The 25844-nt window shown below is 32.6% G+C and overlaps 3 protein-coding genes and 1 long non-coding RNA gene across 6 annotated transcripts; 3 read left to right on the top strand and 1 right to left on the bottom strand.

Annotated features, from left to right (window-relative positions):
* Positions 1 to 874: 874 nt before the first annotated feature.
* LOC123197774 (E3 ubiquitin-protein ligase At3g02290-like) lies at positions 875 to 5774 on the bottom strand. 2 transcript variants are annotated; one of them, XM_044612154.1, is made up of 5 exons: positions 5488 to 5774; positions 4495 to 4854; positions 3260 to 3686; positions 2314 to 2423; positions 875 to 1211 (listed from the first exon to the last, which is right to left on the bottom strand). In XM_044612154.1, exons 2-5 carry the CDS (start codon positions 4612 to 4614, stop codon positions 1185 to 1187), a joined length of 684 nt encoding a protein of 227 aa, XP_044468089.1. In that variant the 5' UTR covers positions 4615 to 4854; positions 5488 to 5774; the 3' UTR covers positions 875 to 1184. The 2 variants fall into 2 exon arrangements, with proteins under 2 accessions (XP_044468089.1, XP_044468088.1); XM_044612153.1 differs by having other exon boundaries at positions 5605 to 5774.
* Positions 5775 to 5988: 214 nt separating this feature from the next.
* Positions 5989 to 12337, top strand: LOC123197773 (AUGMIN subunit 5-like). The gene is made up of 11 exons (XM_044612152.1): positions 5989 to 6127; positions 6208 to 7086; positions 7340 to 7882; positions 8442 to 8583; positions 8897 to 9070; positions 9855 to 10064; positions 10242 to 10427; positions 10552 to 10711; positions 11118 to 11313; positions 11553 to 11685; positions 11871 to 12337. The coding sequence occupies exons 2-11, from the start codon at positions 6569 to 6571 to the stop codon at positions 11997 to 11999; spliced, it is 2391 nt and encodes a 796-aa protein (XP_044468087.1). The 5' UTR covers positions 5989 to 6127; positions 6208 to 6568; the 3' UTR covers positions 12000 to 12337.
* Positions 12338 to 13548: 1211 nt separating this feature from the next.
* On the top strand, positions 13549 to 15186 carry LOC123197684 (pollen-specific leucine-rich repeat extensin-like protein 1). Its single transcript, XM_044612022.1, has 2 exons — positions 13549 to 13961; positions 14057 to 15186. Exons 1-2 carry the CDS (start codon positions 13787 to 13789, stop codon positions 14923 to 14925), a joined length of 1044 nt encoding a protein of 347 aa, XP_044467957.1. The 5' UTR covers positions 13549 to 13786; the 3' UTR covers positions 14926 to 15186.
* Positions 15187 to 18110: 2924 nt separating this feature from the next.
* Positions 18111 to 24741, top strand: LOC123197445. Of its 2 annotated transcripts, XR_006497878.1 has the most exons (4): positions 18111 to 18294; positions 19059 to 19185; positions 22529 to 22670; positions 24431 to 24741. It is a non-coding gene; the product is annotated as an uncharacterized LOC123197445 (long non-coding RNA). The 2 variants fall into 2 exon arrangements; XR_006497877.1 differs by lacking the exon at positions 22529 to 22670 and having other exon boundaries at positions 18118 to 18294.
* The last annotated feature ends 1103 nt before the right edge of the window (positions 24742 to 25844 follow it).

Below are 25844 nucleotides of genomic sequence, written 5' to 3'. Positions count from 1 at the left end.
GAATTGACTCTAAACAACGAGAATCCATCGTGTTTTCTATCAATTTAGTTTCATATCTGAACGACCATCGACGAAGACCAATTCTCTAGCCACGAACACAATAGATTTTCATCATTCAAAGCTGATTCGATGAAGCCTCTGTCTTTGGGCTTCATCAACCTTCGTCTGGTGTTGTTAGCAGCAATAAAGAGAGATGCATAGAAGGTCAGTTGACACTGTAATTGATTGGCTGCTACCATCACCATTGTCGAAGTTCGTAACAAAACCCTAAGAATTTGAGGAGGAAAAAATTATTTTTCAAAGTTGAGGTTGAAAGGTGAAATACGAGTTTTTAACAGCTGAGGAGAAAATAAAATAAAACTATATATTTTTTAATATTATAGATAAAATAACGATTTTATCCTAATTCTAACAGAAAATTTAACAGCAATTGATTTATCATTGAATGTTTAAGTTTTTGAAACTTCACATATATGCATTTGTCTTTGTATTAAACCTTGGTAGAAAATAGTCATTTGGCCATGTGAGATTTATTGGTGTTACAATCACAGTTCAAATAGTGCCTCTGTTTAGGTACTGATAAAGGAAAAAAGTGTAATTAGAAAATGGCACTTTGCGGCTCAAGATCATGCACATGCGTTCTTTATTATTGCATGATTCATGATAAAACTTACATATAGTGTGCCATAAACCAATACTAAGTCGCCTCATTTAATATCTGATAAACAAATTCTTTGTGTTTGGTTGTTTAACACCAAGAGATTTGCGGAATGGAGGCTCAAAACCAAATGAATTGCATCATCTATGAATGTGCCACAACCAATAACTGAAGAACAGAAGTAAAGTGACAGATAAAAAGAAAATACACTACAGCTCAAGTAATTTGTTATCTTCATTCAATCACACCTATCTTCCATTGCATGTGTAATGTTATTTTTATAAAAGGGCATCAATAGCCAATTTCCAGCAACCATGAAAATAAAACTTCAACAAAACATTTTGAAGAGAATAATTTTGTGACAACTTGATATAAAGAACAAGTTTCTTTTAATATTTACGGTATTTACAGTAGATGACAAACACGTTAAATGAGGTATTCACAAAGGGCTTTACACATCTATTTTGGTTTTCATTATTTCTCCAGTCGTTGCTAGTTCCATCCACGACATAACCTTAAGAGAGGATCAAGTCGTTTCATCGAATGCCATCACCTATAGAAGCAATCCAAAAGAATGTTAAGTCAAAACGATCAAAGAAAAAGATACAAAATATGTATAGACACTCCCACTTTCCTTCTAATCAAAAGAGCTTTTGAAATACAACTTTCACTCACTCTTCAAACATGCATGCAATGTTCATTACAGTATTCAGTATTCACCACTGACAAAGCACTTGATTGGGCCTGGGGGTTTAAAGACAAAGGCATTGAGCAAGCCTATTGTTCGGGCCAACCACCCTAACTTGAGTTCATAAAAACCAAAAGCGAGAACATGCAAATGAATCCTTGAGCTATTTTTAACTTCTTAAGGCACCCTAGGGCTTTATACTAAATTAAATTAGATTTTTCATGCAAATCCAAAGGCACCACCTTTGCACTACTTGGGCATGAGCAAGAATGAATCAAATTAAGATGATAGAACTTGTTTTCATCGTGTCACAAAAGAAAAAGCATATCTACATGCATCTCATACGCAGTACTATTTCCAATTTTCTTCTAACGGTACCATAAAACCTATGAATGAACAAAATCACAACTGTCAGCTTCAACATCAGCATGGCTCAAACAATTATTTGGCAGTGTATTACAGATACTTAGCCTAAAATTCCTTTAATAATATCATTTCACTGTAAAATACCACACTTGACAAAGAAATTAGAAGAACAATCAACTTTACTTCATGAGAAAATAATTAGCAATAAGAAAATAGCCAATTATCTTTTGTCAATGTTTCACTTGCATAAAGGAAAACGAATGCCAGTTGATTTAATTTATGTTATAAGTTCCCACTTTGAGGCAGCATTTTCACATAAAGCGTGGAAAGGGATGCTGCTATTTTCACAAATAATAAAGCATTTCAAGCAAGACAAAAGCATGCAATTCACAGTTATGTAATCTGATATAATAAGCGACCTAATCCAGTCTTTTCTCCTATCAGGAAACAAAAACCTTTGGTAATAGAGAGAAGAATGTCACTAAACTTTTTGGGCAATATGCAGATCATGCATCCAAATCTCAAAATATCGAAACAAAAAAATCCCTACAATGAATTTAACAACCAAACCCAGACATGACACGAAAGTAAAACAGGTTACCTTGCCACAGACTGGGCAGTATTTACTTCTCTCCATCCACTCATAAATACAACCAAGGTGAAAATGGTGAGAACATTTTGTCACTATCTTGGGGTTCTCTGGTGTATATTCTGCATATAATTGGTATGAATAAGTTAACATCAACAAACTAAAACCTCTAATTCATTAGAAATACATTTTACTATATCATAATTCTTATAACAAAAACAAGAGTCCCATTGAAAAAATAATAATAAAACAAGCATCACCACACCACAAATTCAACGCTTAACTCCCAGATTGGCTTACAACTCACTGAACAAATGATGGTTATTGTTTTAATCCATGTTAGTCTCAGAAAAAGTTTGCTTCTTCTGGGGATCATACAGATTTAACTAAAAGGATAGAACCAGGACAGAAAAAAATATAGAAAGAATCTTCAATCAAATTACATTAATGCACAGTGTAAGTTTGAAACATTCACTGATCTATTAAGAAAGCAATACCATCTTCCAGATCAATGTGGCTTGAAAATTATGGGATTCATAAAATACAATAGCCCCCACCACGTCTATGTTTTTTGGTTGTTAAATTAAACTAACACTGCTAGGCACAGCATTAGCTTCCTCGGTGAAAATTTTTCTAGCATAATATTATATTGTCCATAACAAGCAATCAAAATATTCTTAAGTACCTAAAAGTGTCCATATTTTGTGTATTAAGCATACACAGTGCATCAAGCACCCAGGTAAGAGTGTAAGAAGAATTATAAAATAACATGTTCAACCAATGACAGATCCTACAATAGAACTAGATGAAATTTTGAAACAACTCAAAATCAAGAAATCACAAACAAGAATACAGAGTCCAATCTAGCCTTGCAACATGTCAAGAAACAACCCATGAATAAGGAAAAATAGGTTCCAAGGGGAGAAAACAAGTATAGAATTGCTTTAAAAAAATTTACCTTCGAGGCATGTTGGACAGACATCCTCCTCTTCTGATGGATAATAAAAATAGCCAATTCCAGGTGTCTCTTTTGTTGATGAAAGCTTAAGTGATGATTTAGAATGGAGTTCTTTTGATCCATCTTCACAAGTGGTATCATTCCACTTGTCTCCAATGCTTAATGACTCTGAATCTGCATCATTATCACTTCTTAAAGGTTCTGACTCCTCATGGAATTGGCTTGAACCCTTCTCACGTCTTGACACCAGACCATCACGCTGCAAGCGGAAATATCTGGGATCAGCATCATAAGGCATGGGCCTTGGAGGAGAACGGTACATTTCAGAGAGAGAGTTGTCAAGTGAAGCAGTAGAAGTTATTGATGCTGCCCCCTGTATGGTTGAAGGTACAGAATGCCCCTCTCCTTGTCGGAATAATGAGGTATACTAAAAACAATACGAAAATAATTAGAAGAAAGGAAAAAAAATTATAGAAAAGTCATCACAAGGAACACAAGATATACTTTCCTGATCAATATTCAAAATATGTAAAATCTACTAAAGCAAACCTTCTTATCACCAAAACAAACTTTTTCCCCCAATAAATACAACTTTCTTGATGCAAATAGTCCATTGTGAATTGCTCACCAATCTGATCACTAACAAGTAAAAGATAGGCCTCCATTCATTCCAAAACCCAGAGTAAGTTTCTTGAAACATTGCTAACCTAAATTCTAGATGCACAAGTATCCCCATCCCAACCTAATCTTCGTGGGCGCAAAGACCAATTTGCTAAGGTAAGGACACAAGCTCCTATTCAATACTGCAGAAACAAACTCATTTTTATCATACCAATTCAATCAACAGCAACATCATAAAAGAACAAGGTAAAAAGGCAATTTCAGAACACCTTTTGTTTCCCATGGTCTCACATACATTATCTTCATCATTATCTCCCTCATACATTCTATATAGATTTCCATGAACGAAAGCATAATAGTAGATTCAAACAAGCCACGGCTCTCATACAGAGAACTAACATTATGTCATCTTCTTTGTGAACTAGAATGTGATAGATCAAGAACAATTATTGGAAAAGTATTCACTGACAGCCACAAAGATGTTCACACACAGAAAATACTAAGTACTGACAGTTTACATAATAGGCCAAGTCTGTGAGGTCAAGAAAAATACGGTAACAAAATTAAATCTAAAGCAGAAAGCAAGGTTTAGTAACAAGAAGCAAAAGACATACCACATGTACAAAATTCTGGACAAAGCAGCTAAGACATATGCAATTCCTATTCACAGAACTGTTTGGATTCAGATAGTCCTCCAAATCCTCAACACTCAAACAGCAACAAACAGAACCCATTACAGTAAACTTCAATCTCTTCCTTTCAACCCACTACAGCAATTATTTGATTTCACCCAGAGCTCATTCACACTAAGCATACGCTCAATAGGCATACAATAATAAGGATACAACGAGAGAGGATGCTAAGTTCGCAGAAGTCTCACTGCCTCCGCGAACCAGTACCCCTCCCTGTTTTACTAACAAATGCCGAATTAGATTAGTTATCTGGATACAGATTTCCTGGCTATATTTATTCACCTGTAAAACATAAGAACATTATATTAAACTAAAATTAGAGAAAGAGAATCATCCAACAAACACAAGCCTGGAGCAAATTCATAAACTTAACATGTCCATCCAGCAAAGAGCACAAATTAATCATCAATGAAGTTATCAAAACTTATGTTTCTACATCAGCATTCAAATTTTCCATTCATCAAATAACAAAATTGATTTTTCTATGCCACATGCATTTTGAATTTTCCGAAAAACAAGTGACGGAAAAGATAAATTAATTGCGATTAAAAGAAATTTATAACAAAATAAGCATTGTTTTGAACAAAATTCCCATCTTTCAACTTGAAAATGACAAATTTTCTCCTTTCAAAAAGTTCTTCAAAATTGGAGAAAAAGGAGTCTTTCCTTTGCAGGTGAGGAACAAAAAATTCAATAGCCAACAAGTAATTGATCCATCCATTAAACGTGGATTTTTCAGTTGCATTCATTCTCCAATAACAGAATTGCTAAACAAGAACACAAAAATCCAACTTCAATAATCCCTAAAACATCATCTGTAAAAACCCAATCCATCGATTTTTTCCCTTTCTGACAAAAAAAAAAAAAGAGGTAAAAACCCCAAAAATTCACACAAAGCAGCTAAATAAAACATACCCATTTGAGAGAGAGTAAAGAAATACGAGGAAAGATAAACGAAATGGGTAATTGGTGGTGAAATAAAAACTGGGGCAAAGACAAAGACAGAGACAGAGATAGAGACGGAGAACCTACGATTGATAGATATATGGAAAATTTCTGTAATTATATTTTGCGGTTTAAAAGTCGTCGGCGAGAAAAGCTACGAATGCGCAGAATTGAAGTCCCCCTTTTTTGTTTTGTTCTTTGATTTTGAGTCTTCCTTTTTTCTTTCTTTTCTCTATAGTGGTGGGTGATGGAACAGGAATCAACCCAACTTGATTTTTATTATTAATATTAATTATTATTAATATTAAATACAAAGTGTGACTTTTTATATTGCATATTACGTTACAATACAGTTAAAAATATAAAAATTCTATTTTTATGCCCAGGAATTGAGTATGAAAATTTGGACTTGTGTATGACTCTATTTAGGCAATTTCACAATTCGGAATTTAGAAAACAAAATAATAAATGATAATAGTGTTTATGATGAACATAATTTGATTATAAAGAAAAAAATGCTAGTCTTATAATTCTTCTACATGATCTACGTGATTAAGTACAGGTGAAGTAAATGCAAAATTGGAAGGAAGAAAAAATGATGCTTTGATTGGTGATATTAAGTCTTTATTTTGTCATGTTATGGTTTAAATTGTCTTTTGATTTGTAATGATGGGAATGTTGGCATGGCAGCGAAGTGGTTGGTGCGTAGTGGGTGAGTCGGCGGCCATTCATCCGACGAGACTGAGCAAGAAGAGGAAAGTATTTATGGTTTGGTGTTGTGGGTTTTTCCTACAGTGGTTTGTAATTTATATTTCTATACTGATGGGTGAATTTATTAAATAATTCTTGCTGTAACAGCAAGAAAGTGGGACCTGTGTTTTTTCAATTCATTGTTACGACGTCGTGTTGTTGTTCTTCTTCTTCCTTCGGCTCACCGGCCCATTTTGTCGGATCTGCTTTGTCTCGCTCTCAATTTCATCATCTTCTTTCTGTCTACCCATGCTTACATTTTAGAATTAGGATCGCACTTGTTTGTTCCTTTCTCTCCAGAATGCAGAGCTCGTCGACGGTTCAACCGGAGGCCATTGTAGAGTGGCTTCAGAAGGAAATGGGTTATAGGCCTCTTGGACATAACAGCTCGACGAGCAAATCAAACGCCCCGTCTGTGGATGCCATTCGCAAGGTTTTTCGAGGGAATATGATACCGATTTGGAGTTTTTTGACGAAGAGAGTGAAATCGGAGAAAACGGTGGAGAATATTAGGAAGAACATTACGGTACATGGAAGTGGTAGTGATGGTGAGAGTGGCAATTCGGTGAATTTGGGGAAAGAAGAGGGGAAAAGTAGAGGAGGAAGGAGGAAGGAGAAGGTTGTTGTGGAGAGAGAGAGTGGGAGCGCAAACGAGAGTAGAGAGGCAGCTTTGAATGAAAGAGAGTTGGCGGCCAAGGATGTTGAGAGGCTGAGGAACATTGTAAGGAGACAAAGGAAGGAATTGAGGGCTAGAATGTTGGAGATTTCAAGGGAGGAGGCTGAGCGCAAACGGATGCTTGATGAACGTGCAAATTACAGGTTTGTATGTGAATTTGACTGTTGTTTCGATTGGTGTTTTATTTTGATTTGGTTTTGAAATGAATTGATATTTCTTCTATATGATATGTTAAAGAGAATACAAAATTTTTGTAGTATGACATTTTGATATCTCTAAGTCCTTGGTGAAATGAGCTGGTTGATATAGGTAATTAATTGCTGTTCTAGTTCTGTTAGATTCTTAATATTGGATAGGTTTTGTAGCCCAGCTGATTTATGCCTTCTGGTAGTGCAGACACAAGCAGGTAATGCTGGAAGCTTATGATCAACAGTGTGATGAAGCCGCAAAAATATTTGCAGAGTATCATAAACGCCTTCGTCAATATGTTAATCAAGCGAGGGATGCTCAAAGGACAAATGTTGACTCGTCTGTTGAAGTGGTTAACAGCTTCATCGGAAACAGTGAGAAGGAACCTGTTTATTCAACTGTTAAGGGCTCAAAATCTGCAGATGATGTCATTCTTATTGAAACAACTTGGGAAAGAAATATCCGGAAGGCATGTGAATCTCTTGCAGCACATATGATTGAAAAAATAGGCTTGTCATTTCCAGGATATGAAGGAACTGGTATTCATTCAAATCCGCAAGTAGAAGCTGCAAAGCTGGGCTTGGAGTTTGAGGGTGAAATACCTGATGAGGTTAGAACCGTTATTTTGAATTGCCTGAAGAGTCCTCCCCAATTGCTTCAGGCAATCACAGCATATGCTTTACGGCTAAAGACTATGATTTCTCGAGAAACTGAGAAGATTGATGTTAGCGCTGATGCAGAAACTTTAAGGTATCGTCTCATTCTCCTTCTCTTTCTCACTTTATTGCTTACTTTTATTACTATTTTATCAACCTTTTTTTTTTAATTTTTATTTCAATTGCCTTACATCACATTCATACCATGTCTTTTTATTGGAGCTTGCATTATCTTCTTAACTTGACCTTATCATGTTCTTTACTGTGCATTGTTTTACAATCTTTTCGTAGACTAGAATATATTCTTTGTTGACGTAAGTGGTGTTGTATAATTCAGAAATTGAAAAAACACCCCATCTGCTATAGTGGTAGAGATAATTTTCTGTGAATGTAAAGGTGAAATATTACTGGTCCAGTTATTAGTAAGGTCAATGGCGATACTTGATGTAACTGCTTATCTATACTTCTTTCAAGTATCACTCTTTTTCTTCAACTTGTCTGGGATACATATTTTTCTTTTGGTGTTTATTCCATCAGTTCAAACTGCTCTAGAAAGAAAGATGTCATTTCGCTTTCATTTATTTTTACAAGTATATTTTGGTTATGTTTCATAGTTCTTTTGTTAAATTGAGAGTTCTTAACTTCTTTCTTAGGTACAAGTATGAAAACAACACAGTGATGGATGTTTCTTCTCCAGATGCGAGTTCACCACTGAACTATCAACTTTATGGTAGTGGGAAGGTAGGAGTGGATGCATCTTCTAGAGGAACTCAAAACCAGCTTCTTGAGAGACAGGTCTTACTCTCTTCTAAAATTACTTTTGTATGGCATCTGCGCTTTTAGTTGATTAAGTGTGGACCTTGGAGTTGTACCTTCCTCTTCTTATCATTTTTCCAGTATTATTGAAGTTCATGTTCACCCCTTACAGTCTCAGTCCCTTATAACTGCCAGTGTGGTTCAGGGGGTTCTGCTTAACTGGAATTAATACCTGTTTGAGTGGGTATTTTGAGTTTACCTTCTTTTGACCTTATGCTTAGTGAATATTTGTCACCTTTAATCTTTTATGGGGTTGATAAATTGATATCTAGTATAAATGATTTTTTTTCAGAAAGCGCATGTTCAGCAATTTTTGGCCACAGAAGATGCACTCAACAAAGCTGCGGAAGCTAGGGACTTGTGTCAAAAGCTTATAAAACGTTTACATGGAAGTGGGGATGTAATTTCATCACAGGCCCTTGCTGGAGGCACATCACAGAATGTAGGCAGTCTTAGGCAATTTGAGGTAATTCTTTGATGTTGTGGTTGTTAGCCATAAATAACCTGGTTAAGATATTGCTGATGTGGGATTTTTGTTTAGATTTTCATCCTTCCTTTTTATTTTTTGACTGTTCAATCATGGTTATGATTCTGTTCTGCAGGTTTTGTATTAATGACAGCCAAAGTTTTCTCTCCTTGGAGTGCCATGTGAACTTTTAGTCTCAAAAGTGATGAATCCAATTTATCTGACACTATGACACTTGTACTTTGGCTTCTGTTAACATTAATGATCAGTTATTTGCAGGACTGAATGTTCATCCTCAACTTTTTTGTATCTCATTAAGCCAAATATTTTTCATTAAGGGTATAATTTATGGATCTACTGGCACAAGTATTAGACTTTCTAACCAGTTAAGCAAAATATTGTGTGTGCAAATTGCCGCTTTTTTACTAATTTGACCTATAACACATGATTTTGTTGTTAATTAGTTCATTCTAACATTATGAATCTTTGACAAAGCATATTCAGAAAGTTTTGTCGAAATTTCTGTCAAGCTAGTTGCTCCTTTTTGTTGCATCATTTTTTTCTCTGTTGCAAAGTGTTGGCCAAATATTGGCAGGTACTGTCATACAGGCAGTTGTGTTGATACTTAAGCTACTACATTATATATTGTGACCATATGGGATTTGGACAGCTGTGCTATATGTTTAAATATGTTTTATGTCAATCAGGAAATAATGTTTATTTTGGCAGATGAGGTGAAATATATTGAGTTAATAGTGAATTTGTATTCTTTTTCTATTTTCAGTTGGATGTTTGGGCAAAGGAGAGAGAAGCTGCAAGATTGAGGGCAGGCCTGAATACTTTGATGTCTGAAATTCAGCGCTTAAATAAATTATGTGCAGAGAGGAAAGAAGCTGAGGATTCCTTGAGAAAAAAATGGAAGAAGATTGAAGAGTTTGATTCTCGCAGATCTGAACTTGAAACCATATATACCGCTCTACTCAGGGCTAATATGGTGAGCATCTATCAATAGGATAATATCTCATAAAACTCGTATACAATTATTTTGTGGCACTTATGACGGAACAATTGGTGATTGATCTGTTTTCACTTAACAGATATAACTCAGTGACTCGTATGATAGTATGACACTATTATAATGATTCTTATCATGATTCCATATGCCTTACAGGATGCTGCTGCATTCTGGAATCAGCAGCCAGTAGCTGCAAGGGAGTATGCATCAAGCACTATCATTCCTGCATGCACAGTTGTTATTGACATTTCAAATAGTGCCAAAGATTTTATTGACAAAGAAGTCTCTGCCTTCTGTCGAAGTCCAGATAATAGTCTGTACATGCTTCCATCAACTCCACAGGTTTGCAAGACAATTGCCGTATAATATCAGCTGATTACATATTGTAGTTTCTAATATTAAATTTCTGGAGATTATATATGCATCTCTTGGTTGCACTCAGAATTTCTTTTTAATTTTATATCAGGCACTTCTCGAAGCTATTGGTGCGAATGGATCTACAGGACCTGAAGCTGTTGCTGCTGCAGAAAAGAAGGCTGCTTTATTGACTGCAAGAGCAGGTTCTCAGGACCCATCAGCAATTCCATCCATATGTCGTGTCTCTGCCTCCCTTCAATATCCTGCTGGTGAGTTTTTGTTAAGCTACATTGCTGAGTAGCAGCATGTCCTCAGAGTCATGGCTGGGTGTTTGGTGCATGTGATAGCTGCTTATTGAAACATTCATATGTCAAACAAATCAAACCTTAAGAGTCAATGGATGGAAGAAATTGTCATTTGAATAGGTTTATATCAGGTGATTTAGGGTTCAGGGTAAATGGACGACAAATTGAAATTTGATTTTGCAACGCAAATTAAGTCTAGTTCAACCAACAATGATATTTTTCAGTGTATTACTTTAGATAACCGGTTTAGAGCTTGTTTCATTGTTTGCTTAGAAATTTTCTGGAGTAGAAACGTTCTTATGGTGTGTATGTGCACTTTTTTGTTTCTTTTCTTATGTTTTCTGTCATTTGGTTAACTTTGTAATCACAGGTTTGGAGGGTTCAGATGCGGGCTTAGCATCAGTGTTAGTGTCTCTAGAATTTTGTTTGAAACTTCGTGGTTCTGAGGCTTGTGTGTTGGAGGATTTGGCAAAGGCAGTCAACTTGGTTCATATAAGGCAGGATCTTGTTGAAAGTGGTCATTCCTTGTTAAATCACGCTGACCGAACTCAACAAGAATATGAAAGGTAATTCTGGAGATTGCCTATCAATTTTATCCTGGTTTTTAGGTCATGTGTTTATGCAAGGACTGAGAATTTATTGTTTATGATATTGTCAATAACTTAGTGCCATGCAGACTTCGTCCAATGCGCATTTTCATTTAGGTGTTGGCACTATGTTCACATTCTAATTGCTTCTGTTATCTGTTTTGGTCTTCTTTCTTGAGTTCAAAATTTGCATTATTCATGTTTATTACACATTGCAGGACAACTAATTACTGTTTGAACTTGGCTGATGAGCAAGGGAAAATTGTCATAGAGAAATGGTTGCCTGAACTTAAGACTGCTGTTTTGAACGCTCAAAAAAGCTTGGATGATTGTAAATACGTCAGGGGATTGGTGAGTGACAAGACAACCACATCTGAATTAAAAAATATGATTACAGAATATGTGATTCTCAAACCATTTGAGAAAAAAACAAGCAGCAATGCTAAAATTCTCATTCTAACTTAAATTTACTTTCTTTTTTTTGTTCGTTATTCTAGTTTCTAGAGAAGTCATTTATTTATGATTATATAATGCAGCTTGATGAGTGGTGGGAGCAACCGGCATCTACAGTTGTTGACTGGGTTACAGTTGATGGGCAAAATGTTGCTGCTTGGCATAATCATGTGAAGCAACTTCTTGCATTTTATGATAAGGAGCTTTTATAGAGCAGTATCTTTGTCCATTAAACAGTGCAAAATATTTCTGGAATTCTTTTTCCTATACACTTTTACCACTTTCTTGTGCATATGAAAAATACTGACAATGAAGCAGTACACAATTGAGGAAGCAGGCATCCGCCATGGATGCATCATTTGATACCCCGCTTTTGAGAGTTGAATTAAAGATTTTGTAAAGCTATTTCTGTTTGTGCTTAGATTCTGTTTTGTTTATATGTACAGTAAATTTCATTTGTTTGTATCGCCTTCTGGGTTCATGAACTTCTGAAAACCAGATCAGATTCTTCAAGTTTTTATGCTTGTAATTTCGTCAATTCGGTCTTTCATTTCAGGGGTTAAATTGTTCTTCAAGTCACCAACATTGCCAAGCCTGAAATATGTTTATGAGCCAAACTGTCCCAAGGAGCCACCCCACTTTGACTCACCTCCAAATTCCTGAGCCTTTCCAAGCTTCACCTCCATAATATATTATCCATCTCTTCATTAACAAGGAGCTTTCCAAGGAACGAAGCCTATTTTTTCAACTGCCCTTTTGGATCATAATTTCTTCAGGTTTTCACATTTCAAGAATATTATTTTCTCAGGTCTCTGGAATTTTGGGGTGTCTTTAAAATTTCAAAATAATAATAATATGCACTTTAATAGTTTTAGAAATGATATTACAACCCTAAAGAATTGAATAGAATATAACAAATTAGGTGTAAATGTCATATTACAAACTATTAGAACTATAATATATTTTCAAAATATATGAGATAAATATGATAATTTCTAAATCAAGATTGTAGAAAAATATTCATCTGCCTCTAATAAGTTTTAAAAATAATATTTGCACTCTCACAATATTGTTTATAGACTATTCAACTATTAAAACTAACACTTGACTTTGACAAACGAGTAACAAAAATAAGTTTTTCAAACTTAAAAGATTCAAATATGTTGTTTTACAATAAATAAGGAAACAAGGAGATGAGAAAAGAAGAAAAGAACAAAGGGTTTCAACAAATGGGTATTTCTGGAAATATTTTTAAATTCCCAAATTTTATCTTCCAATGCACATGATCAACAAGAAATTTAGTTGAAACCAAGACATCTACATTTGGGAATCTTCACTACATCTTGTCTGTGAGTTATAAACTTTGATGTTATAGTTTATGAGGTTTTACTTAATAGTAAGTTGTGACAAAACTGAGGAAACAAACACATTGTGAAATTTATTGAGATGTGTATATCTAGTTTTGAGTATTTAATTGGATATTTAGATAATATGTCATCATATGATTGAGTAATTATAAATTTAAAATAAATAACTTTTACTTATATTATTATATATTATTTTAATATTTAATTAGATATTCAAAAGTGATATTCCTTTAGTAGGTGGTGGAGTTTGGGCACATGACATTTGTGTGGCACCTCTACATGTTCTCGTGAACCAACAGGGAACCAACCATTTTCATTGCTAATTTACAGCAACAATGGTACAAACTCAATAAATGTAACCAAACCAGCAATTCCCAGCTTCCTTTTCTTCCTTTTGAGCTGTTTAGGAGTAAACCTGTGTATTCACGGCTCCTACTTAATTTACAGTTGACTGGTTTTTGCATGAATAACTTTAAGACCGTTAATCTGCCTTCTCCTCTATAAATACAACTTGAAATAACTTCATTTTTCAGATGTTCCTTGATCAAAATACAAATTCTGCAGCATTTTTTGTTCTAGTGTATGAAAAAGGCCCTCCCATTCAAGTGACTAGAGGTGAGTTTTGAGAGAACATGAGGGGCCTGAAAATCGTGTCCTGGTTTTACATAATATTCTTTCTCAGTTTCACCATTTGGAGCCTAGAGGCTAGAGATAACGAGACGCTTCAGTCTGCTGTTGTTGTTGGTACTGTGTACTGTGACACCTGTTTCCAGGAGGATTTCTCTAAGCCTAGTCACTTCATTTCAGGTTCAACTCTACAAATTTTGTTCTAAATTTTTCATGGTAACTGGGGTTTTTGTTTTGTTCTTCTGGATGAAAATTTAATGGGGTTTTTTGCGCAGGTGCGTCTGTTGCTGTGGAATGCAAAGATGAGACGTCGAAACCGAGTTTTCGACAGGAAGTGAAGACAGATAAGCATGGAGAATTCAAGGTTCATCTGCCATTTTCAGTTGGCAAACATGTCAGGAGGATCAAGAGATGCTCAGTGAAATTGATCAGTAGCAGTGAGCCTTATTGTGCTATGGCCTCGTCAGCAACTTCATCTTCACTCAGGCTGAAGGCAAGAACCCAGGGAACTCACATATTCTCAGCAGGATTTTTCTCCTTCAAACCTCTAAAACAACCAAATCTATGCAACCAGAAACCAAGCCTGGAAAATGCAGAAAAAATCAACACCAAGAAAGATTCATTGCCTCCAATAAATGAAGATTTAGCATTTCCACCTCCAATTCAAGACCCAAGTACTCCTGGTCTTCCTCAATTAGACCCAAACATTCTTCCTCCACTTCCTTTTCTGCCAAGACTACCACCATTGCCAGGACTTCCTCCTCTTCCACCTCTTCCAGTACTTCCATACCTTCCACCGTTACCAGGGAAAAAAACTACAGAAAAAAACCCTGAAGAACTTACCAAGATAACTCAAACTCAACTATCAGAATCGCAACAAAAGGAAGTAGATCACCCTGATTTTTTCCTTCCATTGCCACCAAACCCATTTGTGCTACCTCCAGTTCTTCCAACGAATCCATTTCAGCTACCTACACTTTCACCTCCAAACCATCTAGGCCCTCCTTCTCTATTTAATCCATTTCCACCATTTCCAGGACTAACTCCACCATCGCCACTTTCATTTCCATTTCCTCAGTTTCCATTCCTGCCTTCGCCGCCGCCTCGCATCCGAAGATTTCCTCCAGCTTTTTCTTCACCTTGACCGATTTCTATATCTATTAATCCATCCATGTATAATTTCCCCTTTTCCGGTGAATGATGATATAAGTATGGGAGTAATGAGCTAGTCAGTGTAAGGGGCATAATGGTTTTTGGAGCTATGTAATGTGCCTTTAGTCAATAAAAAATAAGGACAAAACAAATTATTGTACTTAGAATAAAGCTTTGTTTCTAGCCAAGAAACAGGCCTTTGTGAATTTTTATTGTTGATGTAATCTAAATATGCATGGTTACCTTTCATAAAGCTGCTGATGGCTACAGTTTATATATATGCTTCAAATAATAAAACTATATGCACAATTTTGTGCATAAATAACGATGTATTATTATGTAATAATATATTATTTTATTTTTAATTTTTAATTTTTCAATCACATGATAACATGTCTTGTTTATACACATAACATTACTCGTACTTCAAATTAGTGTTTTATATTTCAGTCAGACTATCAACACCCAATTTTGAGTATCAATTAGTTACATTAATGATATGTTATTATGTAATTAAATAATTTTAAATTAAAAATAAAATAATATTTAATCGTATGATAATATATTATTTAGATACTCGATTGATACCTAAATGTGGGTTCATATAACATTATGCTTTGTCTTTTATCAATGACATGTCACCTCTTGGCCATTCCCACATGTAAAAGATGGTTGGATTATAGAGCCAATTTCAAGCCAATTTACTTTTCCATTTATGAGTTTTCCTTGTACATTTCTATTAATTTCTATTAATTGAGCCTTGTACTTGTTCAATCTTGACCTAAATTAATTCTAACCTACTTAAATAACTTTTGTAATAAATACCCCAACAAATAAACTAACCATCTTAAAAAGAAAACATAAAAAAAAAAGTTCAACTTAGAAAATTAAAAAAACAAAATTTTAGTTAAACATAACATTTATACTCATTTCAAATATATTCTTTTTCACATATCAAATAAATTAACAAACACTACATGAATATAACACTAATATAAATTAATAAAACTATACTTTTCGAGTCTTGTCTCAGGCTTAAATAATCTTTGTTCAAGCTAGAGCTTGATAATTTAGTGGATGATTTTTTCGCTTGGATCTATCTGAAGAACAAATTTTGCTCGATCCAAACCAATATATTTGGGTGAAACAATTGGGCCTCGAGCTTGTCTACCCAATTGACAACTCTACTTCTCCATTAAACCTTGAGTTTTCTTAATATATTTCTATGTAAAATTTTGTTTTATCTTTAAGATGTGTGATTAAGAAAAAGAATAGAATTTGTGTCAAAAATTAAAATACGAGTTCCATTAGGATATGAGTTATGAGCCTCTTAGAAATAATATCTCATATATTACCTATAAACAAATGTTAAATCATAGAGTAAGAGAATGAAATACAATAGAAGAAAATGTTGGAATTAGAGAGTGAGAGTCACTAGAGAGAGCCAATGTGTGAGGCTTGCAAGAGACTCTTTAATTTTTCTTCTTCTTTGTGGTGAAATTTCATAGTGGAAAATGGATATTACTCTCTACGAAAAGTGAATTACCATAAATCTTGTGTTACTGTATACTTATTTTTAGTCTTTTGTTCGCTTTATTTTCACATTTATAGGGATTTAGAATTTGCTAACCTCTAATTTAATCTCATGATAACTAGTATTAGAGCCTGAGATTGGAGAAGGTAGCAATAGCTTAAGATGAAACATTTGTAACAAATATTAACCACAAACATCTTATGAAAAAATTATTTAATAAAAACACGAGAGATAACATTTCCGTGATAGAACCTATTAATGATTTATGTACAATCATTAATCAATTGTCATATGTAAAAATTTATTTTGATGGTTAACTTCATGGGTTTCGCATGGTTTTTGAGTTAAATAAACTAGTTTTGCCAAAAAATAGATCGTATATTGTAAAGTGTTATGTGAGTGATTGATTGTTTAAAATCAATGTTCGTATTGTAAAACCTAAAAATAATAATAAATTAAATTAAATAAATTGTATAAATTAATCAACTTAAATCATATACCTACTTTTCGGGTCATCATTTAATAATAGTGAAAAAACATAAATCCTTTTGATTTAGTATACAATGATATTTATGACTTAGAGTTTATACAAATGAGGGGGGATAGTAAGTATTTTGTTATTTTTGTCGTTATTAACTCGTATTATTGTTATATTTATTTGTTAAGAAGCAATGACAAAGTCATGATAAATTTGTTCATCGTAGGAATAAAATTCAAAGTCAAGATTAAGGCGCTACAAAGCAATCGAGTTGGTGAATATGAATACCATTTCATGATTTATGTGCACAACTCAAAATTATACACAAAATCATAGCACCTTATTCACATAAATCAAATAGAGTTAACGAGCGAAAAATTCATATCTTAAAAGAAATGATAAATGCAATGCTAATAAATTATTGATTGTCTAAGAACACAAGAAAAATATCTTTTGTCGATCAATTACCTTATACCCTAGAAACCCTTTTGAATTATGGAAATGAGGAAACTTTTTTTGTAATTACTTGTGAGTAGAGTTTGATTTGAGTTGAACTGAACTCAAGGTCGGCTTGATTTGCAATCAATCGAGCTATTGCTTAGGTTCGTCGAACTTGTTTCCAAGGAGCTTGAGCTCCACTTACTTCAAAATAGTTGAGCTCGAGTTTGAATTGAGCTTTTAGCTTAGTTCATTATTAAAATGATATCATTTTAATGCATATTGGTTAAAACGATATTATTTTATAGCAAAATTTTTAAGTTTATGAGCTTAACAAACTGAAAACTCTAAAATTTGAGTTCAAAAATATTGAATTTCAGACTCAAACCTGAGTTCTTTTGAGCTGAGTTGTTTTGGATTTGTTTGTCAGTTCGAATCTAACCTTACTTGTGAGTGTAAGAATATTTTATCAAAGTAATCGTACCTTAACTTATTAGTCTCAAGATTGTTTTTCGAATTCAATCTGATGTTGAATTGGTCATTATTGGAGCCTAGCATTGATCAAATGTCGACTGTAATTATATAAAATCATCCCCATAAAAAAAAATATAATTTGTTGTATAATTTTTTTTAATCTAAAATAGATTTTTAAAGAAAAGGGTATTATCAATAGTGCCGTTAGAAGTTTGAAAAATGGCCGTTGTAGTTCTTTGAAAAATAAACAACAATAATAATAATTAAAATAAAATATCGGGAGAGCCGCAATGTAAATGAAACTGGTGGCTTCTTTTCTATTGGGTTTCAGTAATACTTGTGGCTTTATATACCTCAAAATGCAAATTGCAATCGGTAAACTCAGATTCTCAGATCTAAAGACGACGGGGAATGACAGAAAATACACTATTCTGAAGGTTGGATTTCTCTTAACAAGTTTAGTTTATATAGATTTCTGGTCTACTTGTGTTTCTAATATAATTTCAACATATTCGTCTTTTTTTCCTAGGGTTGTTTTCATTCTCACGATTTGATCTGTTCCGTGATCCGAGCATCCGATTGTTGTTTTTCTTTTGTGGTTTGTCATTTTAGATTACCAGAATCAATATCTGCTTGTGTGATAAGTTTTAGCTTATTTGGTGTTTTTTATAGATTCCTTGTTCTGTGATCTTTTGGAAATTTGTGGGTGTTAGTTTCATTTTTAATATTAATTAAGATTGTTCTTGAAATGGGAAAAGGTAGAAACAATAAAACGTGGAGATGTGTTCCTGTTAGCAAGAAACTGTGGGGAAACAAACGATCATTTTGCAAAGTTTACACCTTGGGTTTTTTTTGGTAAGGATCTAGGAAATAAAACATTAAGTGGGGCTAGGCAGGGAATATACCATTCGCAGGCCACATATTATGCTACGAGTTTGTTGGACTAACTGCTGCCGGACTTGTGGCGGGAGTATGCTTTAGCATTCATTTGTTTTGTTATATTTGCATCATTGATGCTTACTTGTGCATATGCAAATGGATTATATTAAGGCAGATAAGTTAATAGAGAATTTTCTTTCATAAAAATTTGGAAAAAAAGGATATTTATTTTGTTGGCTTGGTATAAAAATTTTTAAGTTGCAGAAATTGTATTTGTTCATTCTATATATCTTATTTTTCCTCTTTGAATTTAAAACATCAGGGTTTAAGAGATATCCGCTGTTAGAACTTGACATGTTAGCATCATTCACGGATAATGACATGGAATGATCTTATCAGAAAAGGCGATAGGGAAAATAAATTCAGGAAAGTTTGAGATGAATGAACAGGTACGTAGTAACGTGCATGGCTAAAAACAGGCATGAGTGTATTTTGATTTTGAAGTGTGTAAGAGTTATATAGGATTCAAGTTTCTAATAGGTGTCGTAGCTAAACTTTTGTTTGAAATTTAGATTTTGTGGATTCGTGGTGCTCCAGATAATAGTTTACTGCTATTGAATTGCTTTTACCAAATTTGCTAATGGATAACATTTATGTCATCGTGCAATGGAAATTTTTGAAGTATAACTACATGTTGAAAGGGCATATAAGTATCTTGCCTTAAATGAAACTTGTTTGTTTGCTTTTGGGTTATCTTCAAAAAAATAAAATAAAATAAAATAGCAACACCAGAGTTTGGACAAGGTCTCCCTCATTTTTGGCTTTTTCTTGGACATAGTTTCTCTCTGTGTTTCCTTACATCAAAATTTAATAGTTATGATCATGTTGTGATGCATGCCATTGACTTAACTATAAAAATTTGAATTTTGTTAAGCTATTTGTCTATTAATTTATGTAATTATGTGCGTGTTTATGATTCCTTATTTGAGAATTTCTTGTCATTTATCTTTACATGCAATTGCTTTCTTCCATCCAATTAAAAACTAACAACTTGTTGTTTACATTAGGTGGAAAAACTTGGTTTGCCATATACTGCCATAAAAGGAGAGTGTAATAATGCTTTTCTAAATTAATACATATTTATTGATAAGTTTAACCTAATAAAATCTTTGATATACAATCTAACTGAAATTCTTAAATTAAAAAAATTTTGTTTTTTCATTTAAATTGCTAATTTGTTTCGTCTTATGAGTTGAATGTTTGACAGTTATCATGGCATATTGTGGACAACATGTTTACTAAAGAAGAAAGTAATAATACAAAGCTCATCAAACAAAAATGTAGAGCATTTTTTCAAAAATTAAAATTTGAAACTAAAATAAGAAAAGTTCTAATACAATGATAATGATGAAATACTATAATATTGGGAAATATGAATCTTCATTTTTTGTATAGGCATGTAGTAGTTTGCATGGATATTTTTGGAAATGAGCACAAATTTATTATGACCTTTCAGATATAGTAATTGACTCTGTATTTTTCTAGACTTGTCTCCTGCTTTTATAATTGTTTGTTATGATTCCAAGTTTTTCGTACATGTGGCTAAACTTTTATACGAAATTTATTGTGTTGAAATTTGGTGTTCCTGTAAAAGGTTTTACCCATATGAAATTGCTTTGACAAAATTAGCTTATAGATCACATTTAGTCATTGTACAATAGGTGGTTTGCCTAAAAACAAATTTTTGTTAGAAGGGCATCTTAGTTACCTCAACTTAACTTGCAATTGTCTTTTTTGCCTTTTGGCATAGTATATCAAAAATGGTTGGAAAGAGAGCATATATTATATCAGCCTCTGGAGCCTTAATGATTTGGGCTATTTATTCGCCCAAACCTCTAGCTTTAGGCTGAGGTTTATTTCTCATGTCCCGTTGTGAAACATAATAAAACCAAGGTTATTATTATTGTTATGTTTTACTGCAAGGCCACGACTACTAAACCTTTGCCTAAGTTAAAACTATTTGGGTATTAACTTGTGTGTATTGTATTTGCATATAATGTACAATTTGTGTAATTTTGGAAACAAAGCTAAATTTATAGAATAAATGGATCGTTTCTGTTTGGACTACACTGGATTCGAAATTGGTTATGCCTAATCAACAGTTTCTATATCCCATGATATCCGACAAATTTCTTTTAGGTGGATAGCTTCTTAGAGTTGCCTTCTTGAGGCAATTAAACAATGAAGAGCCCAAAATCAAACTCTATATTTCATTTACAGTTCTTCAAAATTCTTAAAATTCTTAAATTTTCTCTTCAAATGGGTTGAATCAAAAGGGATCATAAAAATTTTTATGTGTAATTGATACTTCTAGAATTAGAGACAAACTCAACCATTATCGTCATACTCTAAGTTTAATCATATAATAAATCAATAAAACATAAAAACAAATAAATAATTGCACTAAAATATTAACTTTCAAAAGAATAAAATAATCAATTTGTAAGCATACTTTTTCAAAGTTAACTATAAATGCAAAATCTCAATGAACTTTACAGTAATGTTAATGCACAAGTTTATTTCGTTCTACTAATAGTTTCAAAGATATTTGACATCATTTAATTTTATTATGTCATTTTCTAAAAAGGTTATTATATATTGAGTCAAACAACATCACTTAGAGAAGAAAAAACAAATTATACTATAGTATGTGTTTAAATGTTTTTCATATTTAGTTAGTATTTTTGTGAAAACAATAGATCTGCCAAATGACGAAGTTAGTTTCTCTATTTATGGACTATACTATACTAGAAACACATACTATAGTATATGTGAAGCTATTTGACTCAATATATAGTAAACATTTTCAAAAAATGATATGGTGGAATTAAGTGATCTCAAATGTCTCTGAAACTATTAGTATCACAAAATAGACTTCTATAATTACATTTCTATAAAGCTAATTGAGGTTTCGCCTTCACTGTTACATTTGAAAAGTATGCCCACAAATTGGTTATTTTGCTTCAAAAGACTAATATTTAAGTACAATTATCTATTTGTTTTTATATTTATCAAACTGTTATATGATTAAACTAGGAGTATGACGATGATGGTTGATCTTGTCTCCAATTCCATAAATATCAATTGCACATAAAGATTTCTACGCCTCCTCTTGATCCAACCCACTTGAAGAGGAAATTTGAGAATTTTAAGGGTTTTGAAGAATTGTGGATAAGATCTGGCTAGAGTTTGATCCCGAACTTTTTGTCGTTTAGCTTTCCCAGGAAAGACAACTTCAAGAAGGAATTCACCTAGAAAGAATTTTCAGGACTTTATGGGATATAGAAACTTATAAAGAGTTAATTTTATTAAGACTGATATATAACTGAGTTGTCCTTGACCGTACAAATAAAACGATTTATAAGACGGTTTTATTAAGAGATATATATTTATAAGACGGTTTATGATTCATGTAAGTCTTTGTAATGCAAGCTCTTTTTTTTGCGTCTTGAGAGAAAGATACAAGAAATCATTTTGTCCAAGAAAACAATTAGTAAGAAAACTATAGATCTAAAAGAAACAACAAAAAGAGCTTGTACTGCCAAGACTTTATATGCATCATAAACCATTCAATAAACATGTAGTTTTCAGTTGCATACCGATCTTGATCAGATTAGCTCTTTATCTATTTTATATCTCATGAAGTCCTAAAAATTTCTTCTATTCTATATCTTGATCAGATTAGCTCTTTATCTATTCTATATCTCATGAAGTCCTAAAAATTTCTTCCAGGTAGATTGCTTTTTTGTGTGATCCTTCTCGAGGCGATTAGATGGTGAAGAGTTCAAGATCAAACTCTACATCTCTTGCACAGTTCTTCAAAATCCTTAAAATTCTCAAATTTCTCTTCTAGTGGATTGGATCAAAAGGAGTGGTAGAAATCTTTATGTGCAATTGATGCTTCTAGAATTAGAGAAATTAGAGTCAAGATCAACCATCATCGTCATACTTCAAGTTTAATGATATAACAATTCAATAAAACATAAAAACAAATAGATGATTGCACTAAAATATTAACCTTCAAAAGAATAAAATAATCAATTTGTGGGCTTATTTTTCAAAGTCAGCCGTGAAGGCAAAATCTCAATGAGTTTTATAGTAATGTATACAAGTCTATTTCGTTTTATTAGTAGTTTCAAAAACATTTGACATCACTTAATTCTATTATGTCATTTTCTAAAAAAGCTACTATATATTGAGTCAAACAACATCACTTAGAGAAGAAAAAAACAAATTATACTACGGTATGTGTTGAAATGTTTTTCATATCTAATTAATATTTTTGTGAAAATAATAGAATTGTCAAATGACAAGTTAGTTTCTCTATTTCTTACATATTATATGTTTGACAAGTTAGTTCTTGTTTCTGCCAAATGATGTGTGATTAGGACTAGATAGACTCTGTGGGTAGAAATTGCAATTGCTAATTTCAGATCTTGATGTATAGTAAGTTGATAGAATTTGAACCTAAATCCTTAAATTATATGATCCTTTTTTTTTTTTTGGTAGACATATTGAGAATTGAAATATGTCTATTTTCAGTCCTACAGTAAAAAAAGGATCTCCTGTTTATGGAAACTTATAAAGAGCTAGTCTTATAAAGAGATAGTAGACTCTGTGGGTAGAAATTGCAATTGCTAATTTTAAATCTTGATGTATAGTAAGTTGATAAAATTTGAACCTAAATCGTTAAATTATATGATCCTTTTTTTTTTTTGTTTTGTAGACATATTGAGAATTGAAATATGTCTATTTTCAGTCCTACAGTAAAAAAAGGATCTCCTGTTTATGGAAACTTATAAAGAGCTAGTCTTATTAAGATTGACATGCAATTGGAAGCTATATGTTTATAGAGACGGTTTCTAATGCATGTAAGTCTTTATAAAACAAGCTCATTTTTGTTTCTATAAATAATGGAATTTGTAATTATAGCTATACTTTATCTTAGACATAACGGTTTCTTGTATCTTTCTCAAGGCTATTAGATAGCTTTCGTACTATTTGCTCATAAAAATGTTAACTAGATATGAAAAATGTTTAAAACACATACCATATTATAATTTATCTTTTTCTTCTTTGTGTAAAGCTACTTGACTTAATATATAATAATATTTTCAGAAAATAACATGGTGGAATTAAGTGATGTCAAATGTCTCTGAAACTATTAATATCATGAAATAGACTTCTATAAATATATTCTGTAAAGCTAATTGAGGTTTCGTCTTCACCGTTACATTTGAAAAGTATGTCTACAAATTGATTATTTTTCTTCAAAAGGTTAATATCTTAGTACAATTATCTATTTGTTTTTATATTTTATCAATCTGTTATATGATTAAACTTAATTACCTATATGTATCGTCTGAAATATAGATACATATAGGTATTTTGCTTATTTGATTTCTATATGTGAATGAGCCATTATGCACAGGAAAACACTTTGATATCAATGTGTCATCGTGGTAATGGTCAAACTTGAACTTTATGTTTCTTTTTGGGCTTCAGCTTATGTTCATTTAAAATTGTCACCATTATGCACAATTGCATATTATGTACACAGCATGTACCTTTCTCTCTTTCCCTGCTTTGGGTAAATGGATGCTTTTATACAAATGATTTCGCTCTTGTTTGCAGGGCAACTATCCCTTGTGAGGCAGTATTGGTTGAATAAATTTTATTCCAATGGCCAACATTTGGCCTAAACCAATAAGGTTAATTTCCCTACTTCTTACATATTGTATTCTTGGCATGTACATTCTTGTCTCTACCAGATGATGTATTATTCATAGTTATCAGTATCCTACGGTATGATATGATGCAGATAGAAAACGATATGTATCATGAAATATATTGTAATACAATACAGTGAACGTATTGTACGATACAATATATATTTTTTAGTGACCGTATCAGTAAAGAGAAAATGATGATATAGTTGGAGTGCATATGAGAAATTTTAAATTTTTAAAGGTGTTTGTGATATTTTTCAAAATGATGACATATTAGTTATGTTTTTTAATTATTTTATTTTGTAAAAATTGTATCATACGATATGATACTCGATACACAATATACGATTCGACTATCATGGCGCTATTACAACTAGATAGCAGACTCTGGGGGTTGAATATACAATTGTTGATTTCAGGTCTTGAGGCATGGTAAGTTGATAGAATTTGAACTGAGAATTGAAATAGGAGTGAAGCTAATTTCAGTACCATTGTGAAATGAGGATCTCCTTTATATGGAAACATGATAAAGAGCTAGTTTTATTAAGACCAATATGCAGTTGAAAGCTATATGTTTATAATGACAGTTTCTAATGCATGTAAATCTTTATAAACAAACTCTTTTTTGGTTTCTATAACCAGTGGAATTTGTGCTTACTGCTATAGCTTTCGTACTGTTCTTTATCATAGACAAGATGGTTTCTTATATTTTTCTCAAGGCATTTGGTATATAATGGTTTAAGCAGTTACTGTTTATCTATACTATCAATTATCTTTTTCTAGTTTGAGAATAATTTATGTGCATATAATATCGTATATGCGTGTGATATTTATTTTTCTCAAACCATGTAAAGGTATTTGGCTGTATAGATAGACTATAACTACTTAAAACATCTTATTCCTAGTACTTTGAAAAAAATACGAGAAACTATCTTGTCGAAATGAAGGAATAGTAAGAAAACTATAGTTCTAATAGAAATAAAGAAAGAGCATGTATTTTGAAGATATTTATGCAACAAAAACTTGTAAACATATAGTTGTCAGTTGCATAGCCGTCTAAATGAGACTAGTTCTTTATCTATTTTAGTATCCCATGAAGTCATAATCTAAGTGGATTACTTTATTCTCAAGCCATGTAAAGGTATTTGGTTGTATAGATAGATTATAACTACTTAAAACATCTTATTCCTAGTACTTTGAAAAAAATACGAGAAACTATCTTGTCGAAAAGAAGGAATAGTAAGAAAACTATAGTTCTAATAGAAATAAAGAAAGAGCATGTATTTTGAAGACATTTATGCAACAAAAACTTGTAAACA

The sequence above is a fragment of the Mangifera indica genome, chromosome 15 (assembly GCF_011075055.1).
Source record: "Mangifera indica cultivar Alphonso chromosome 15, CATAS_Mindica_2.1, whole genome shotgun sequence".
In the NCBI taxonomy this organism is placed as follows: Eukaryota; Viridiplantae; Streptophyta; class Magnoliopsida; order Sapindales; family Anacardiaceae; genus Mangifera; species Mangifera indica.
The sequence above is the reverse complement of the archived record's forward strand: the minus strand, read 5'-3'. Positions and strand labels throughout refer to the sequence as shown.

What these genes read in the sequence shown, in the direction of transcription:
- LOC123197774 (XM_044612154.1), bottom strand. Translation starts at nt 4,614, where the DNA reads ATGGGTTCTGTTTGTTGCTGTTTGAGTGTTGAGGATTTGGAGGACTAT. An exon ending in TCCAGAATTTTGTACATGTG is followed by an intron (nt 3,687 to 4,494) that starts GTATGTCTTTTG and finishes TATTGTTTTTAG; the next exon opens with TATACCTCATTATTCCGACA. An exon ending in ACTGCCCAGTCTGTGGCAAG is followed by an intron (nt 1,212 to 2,313) that starts GTAACCTGTTTT and finishes TTGCTTCTATAG; the next exon opens with GTGATGGCATTCGATGAAAC.
- LOC123197684 (XM_044612022.1), top strand. Translation starts at nt 13,787, where the DNA reads ATGAGGGGCCTGAAAATCGTGTCCTGGTTTTACATAATATTCTTTCTC. An exon ending in GCCTAGTCACTTCATTTCAG is followed by an intron (nt 13,962 to 14,056) that starts GTTCAACTCTAC and finishes TTTTTTGCGCAG; the next exon opens with GTGCGTCTGTTGCTGTGGAA.
- LOC123197773 (XM_044612152.1), top strand. Translation starts at nt 6,569, where the DNA reads ATGCAGAGCTCGTCGACGGTTCAACCGGAGGCCATTGTAGAGTGGCTT. An exon ending in GCAGTCTTAGGCAATTTGAG is followed by an intron (nt 9,071 to 9,854) that starts GTAATTCTTTGA and finishes TTCTATTTTCAG; the next exon opens with TTGGATGTTTGGGCAAAGGA. An exon ending in GTAAATACGTCAGGGGATTG is followed by an intron (nt 11,686 to 11,870) that starts GTGAGTGACAAG and finishes TATATAATGCAG; the next exon opens with CTTGATGAGTGGTGGGAGCA.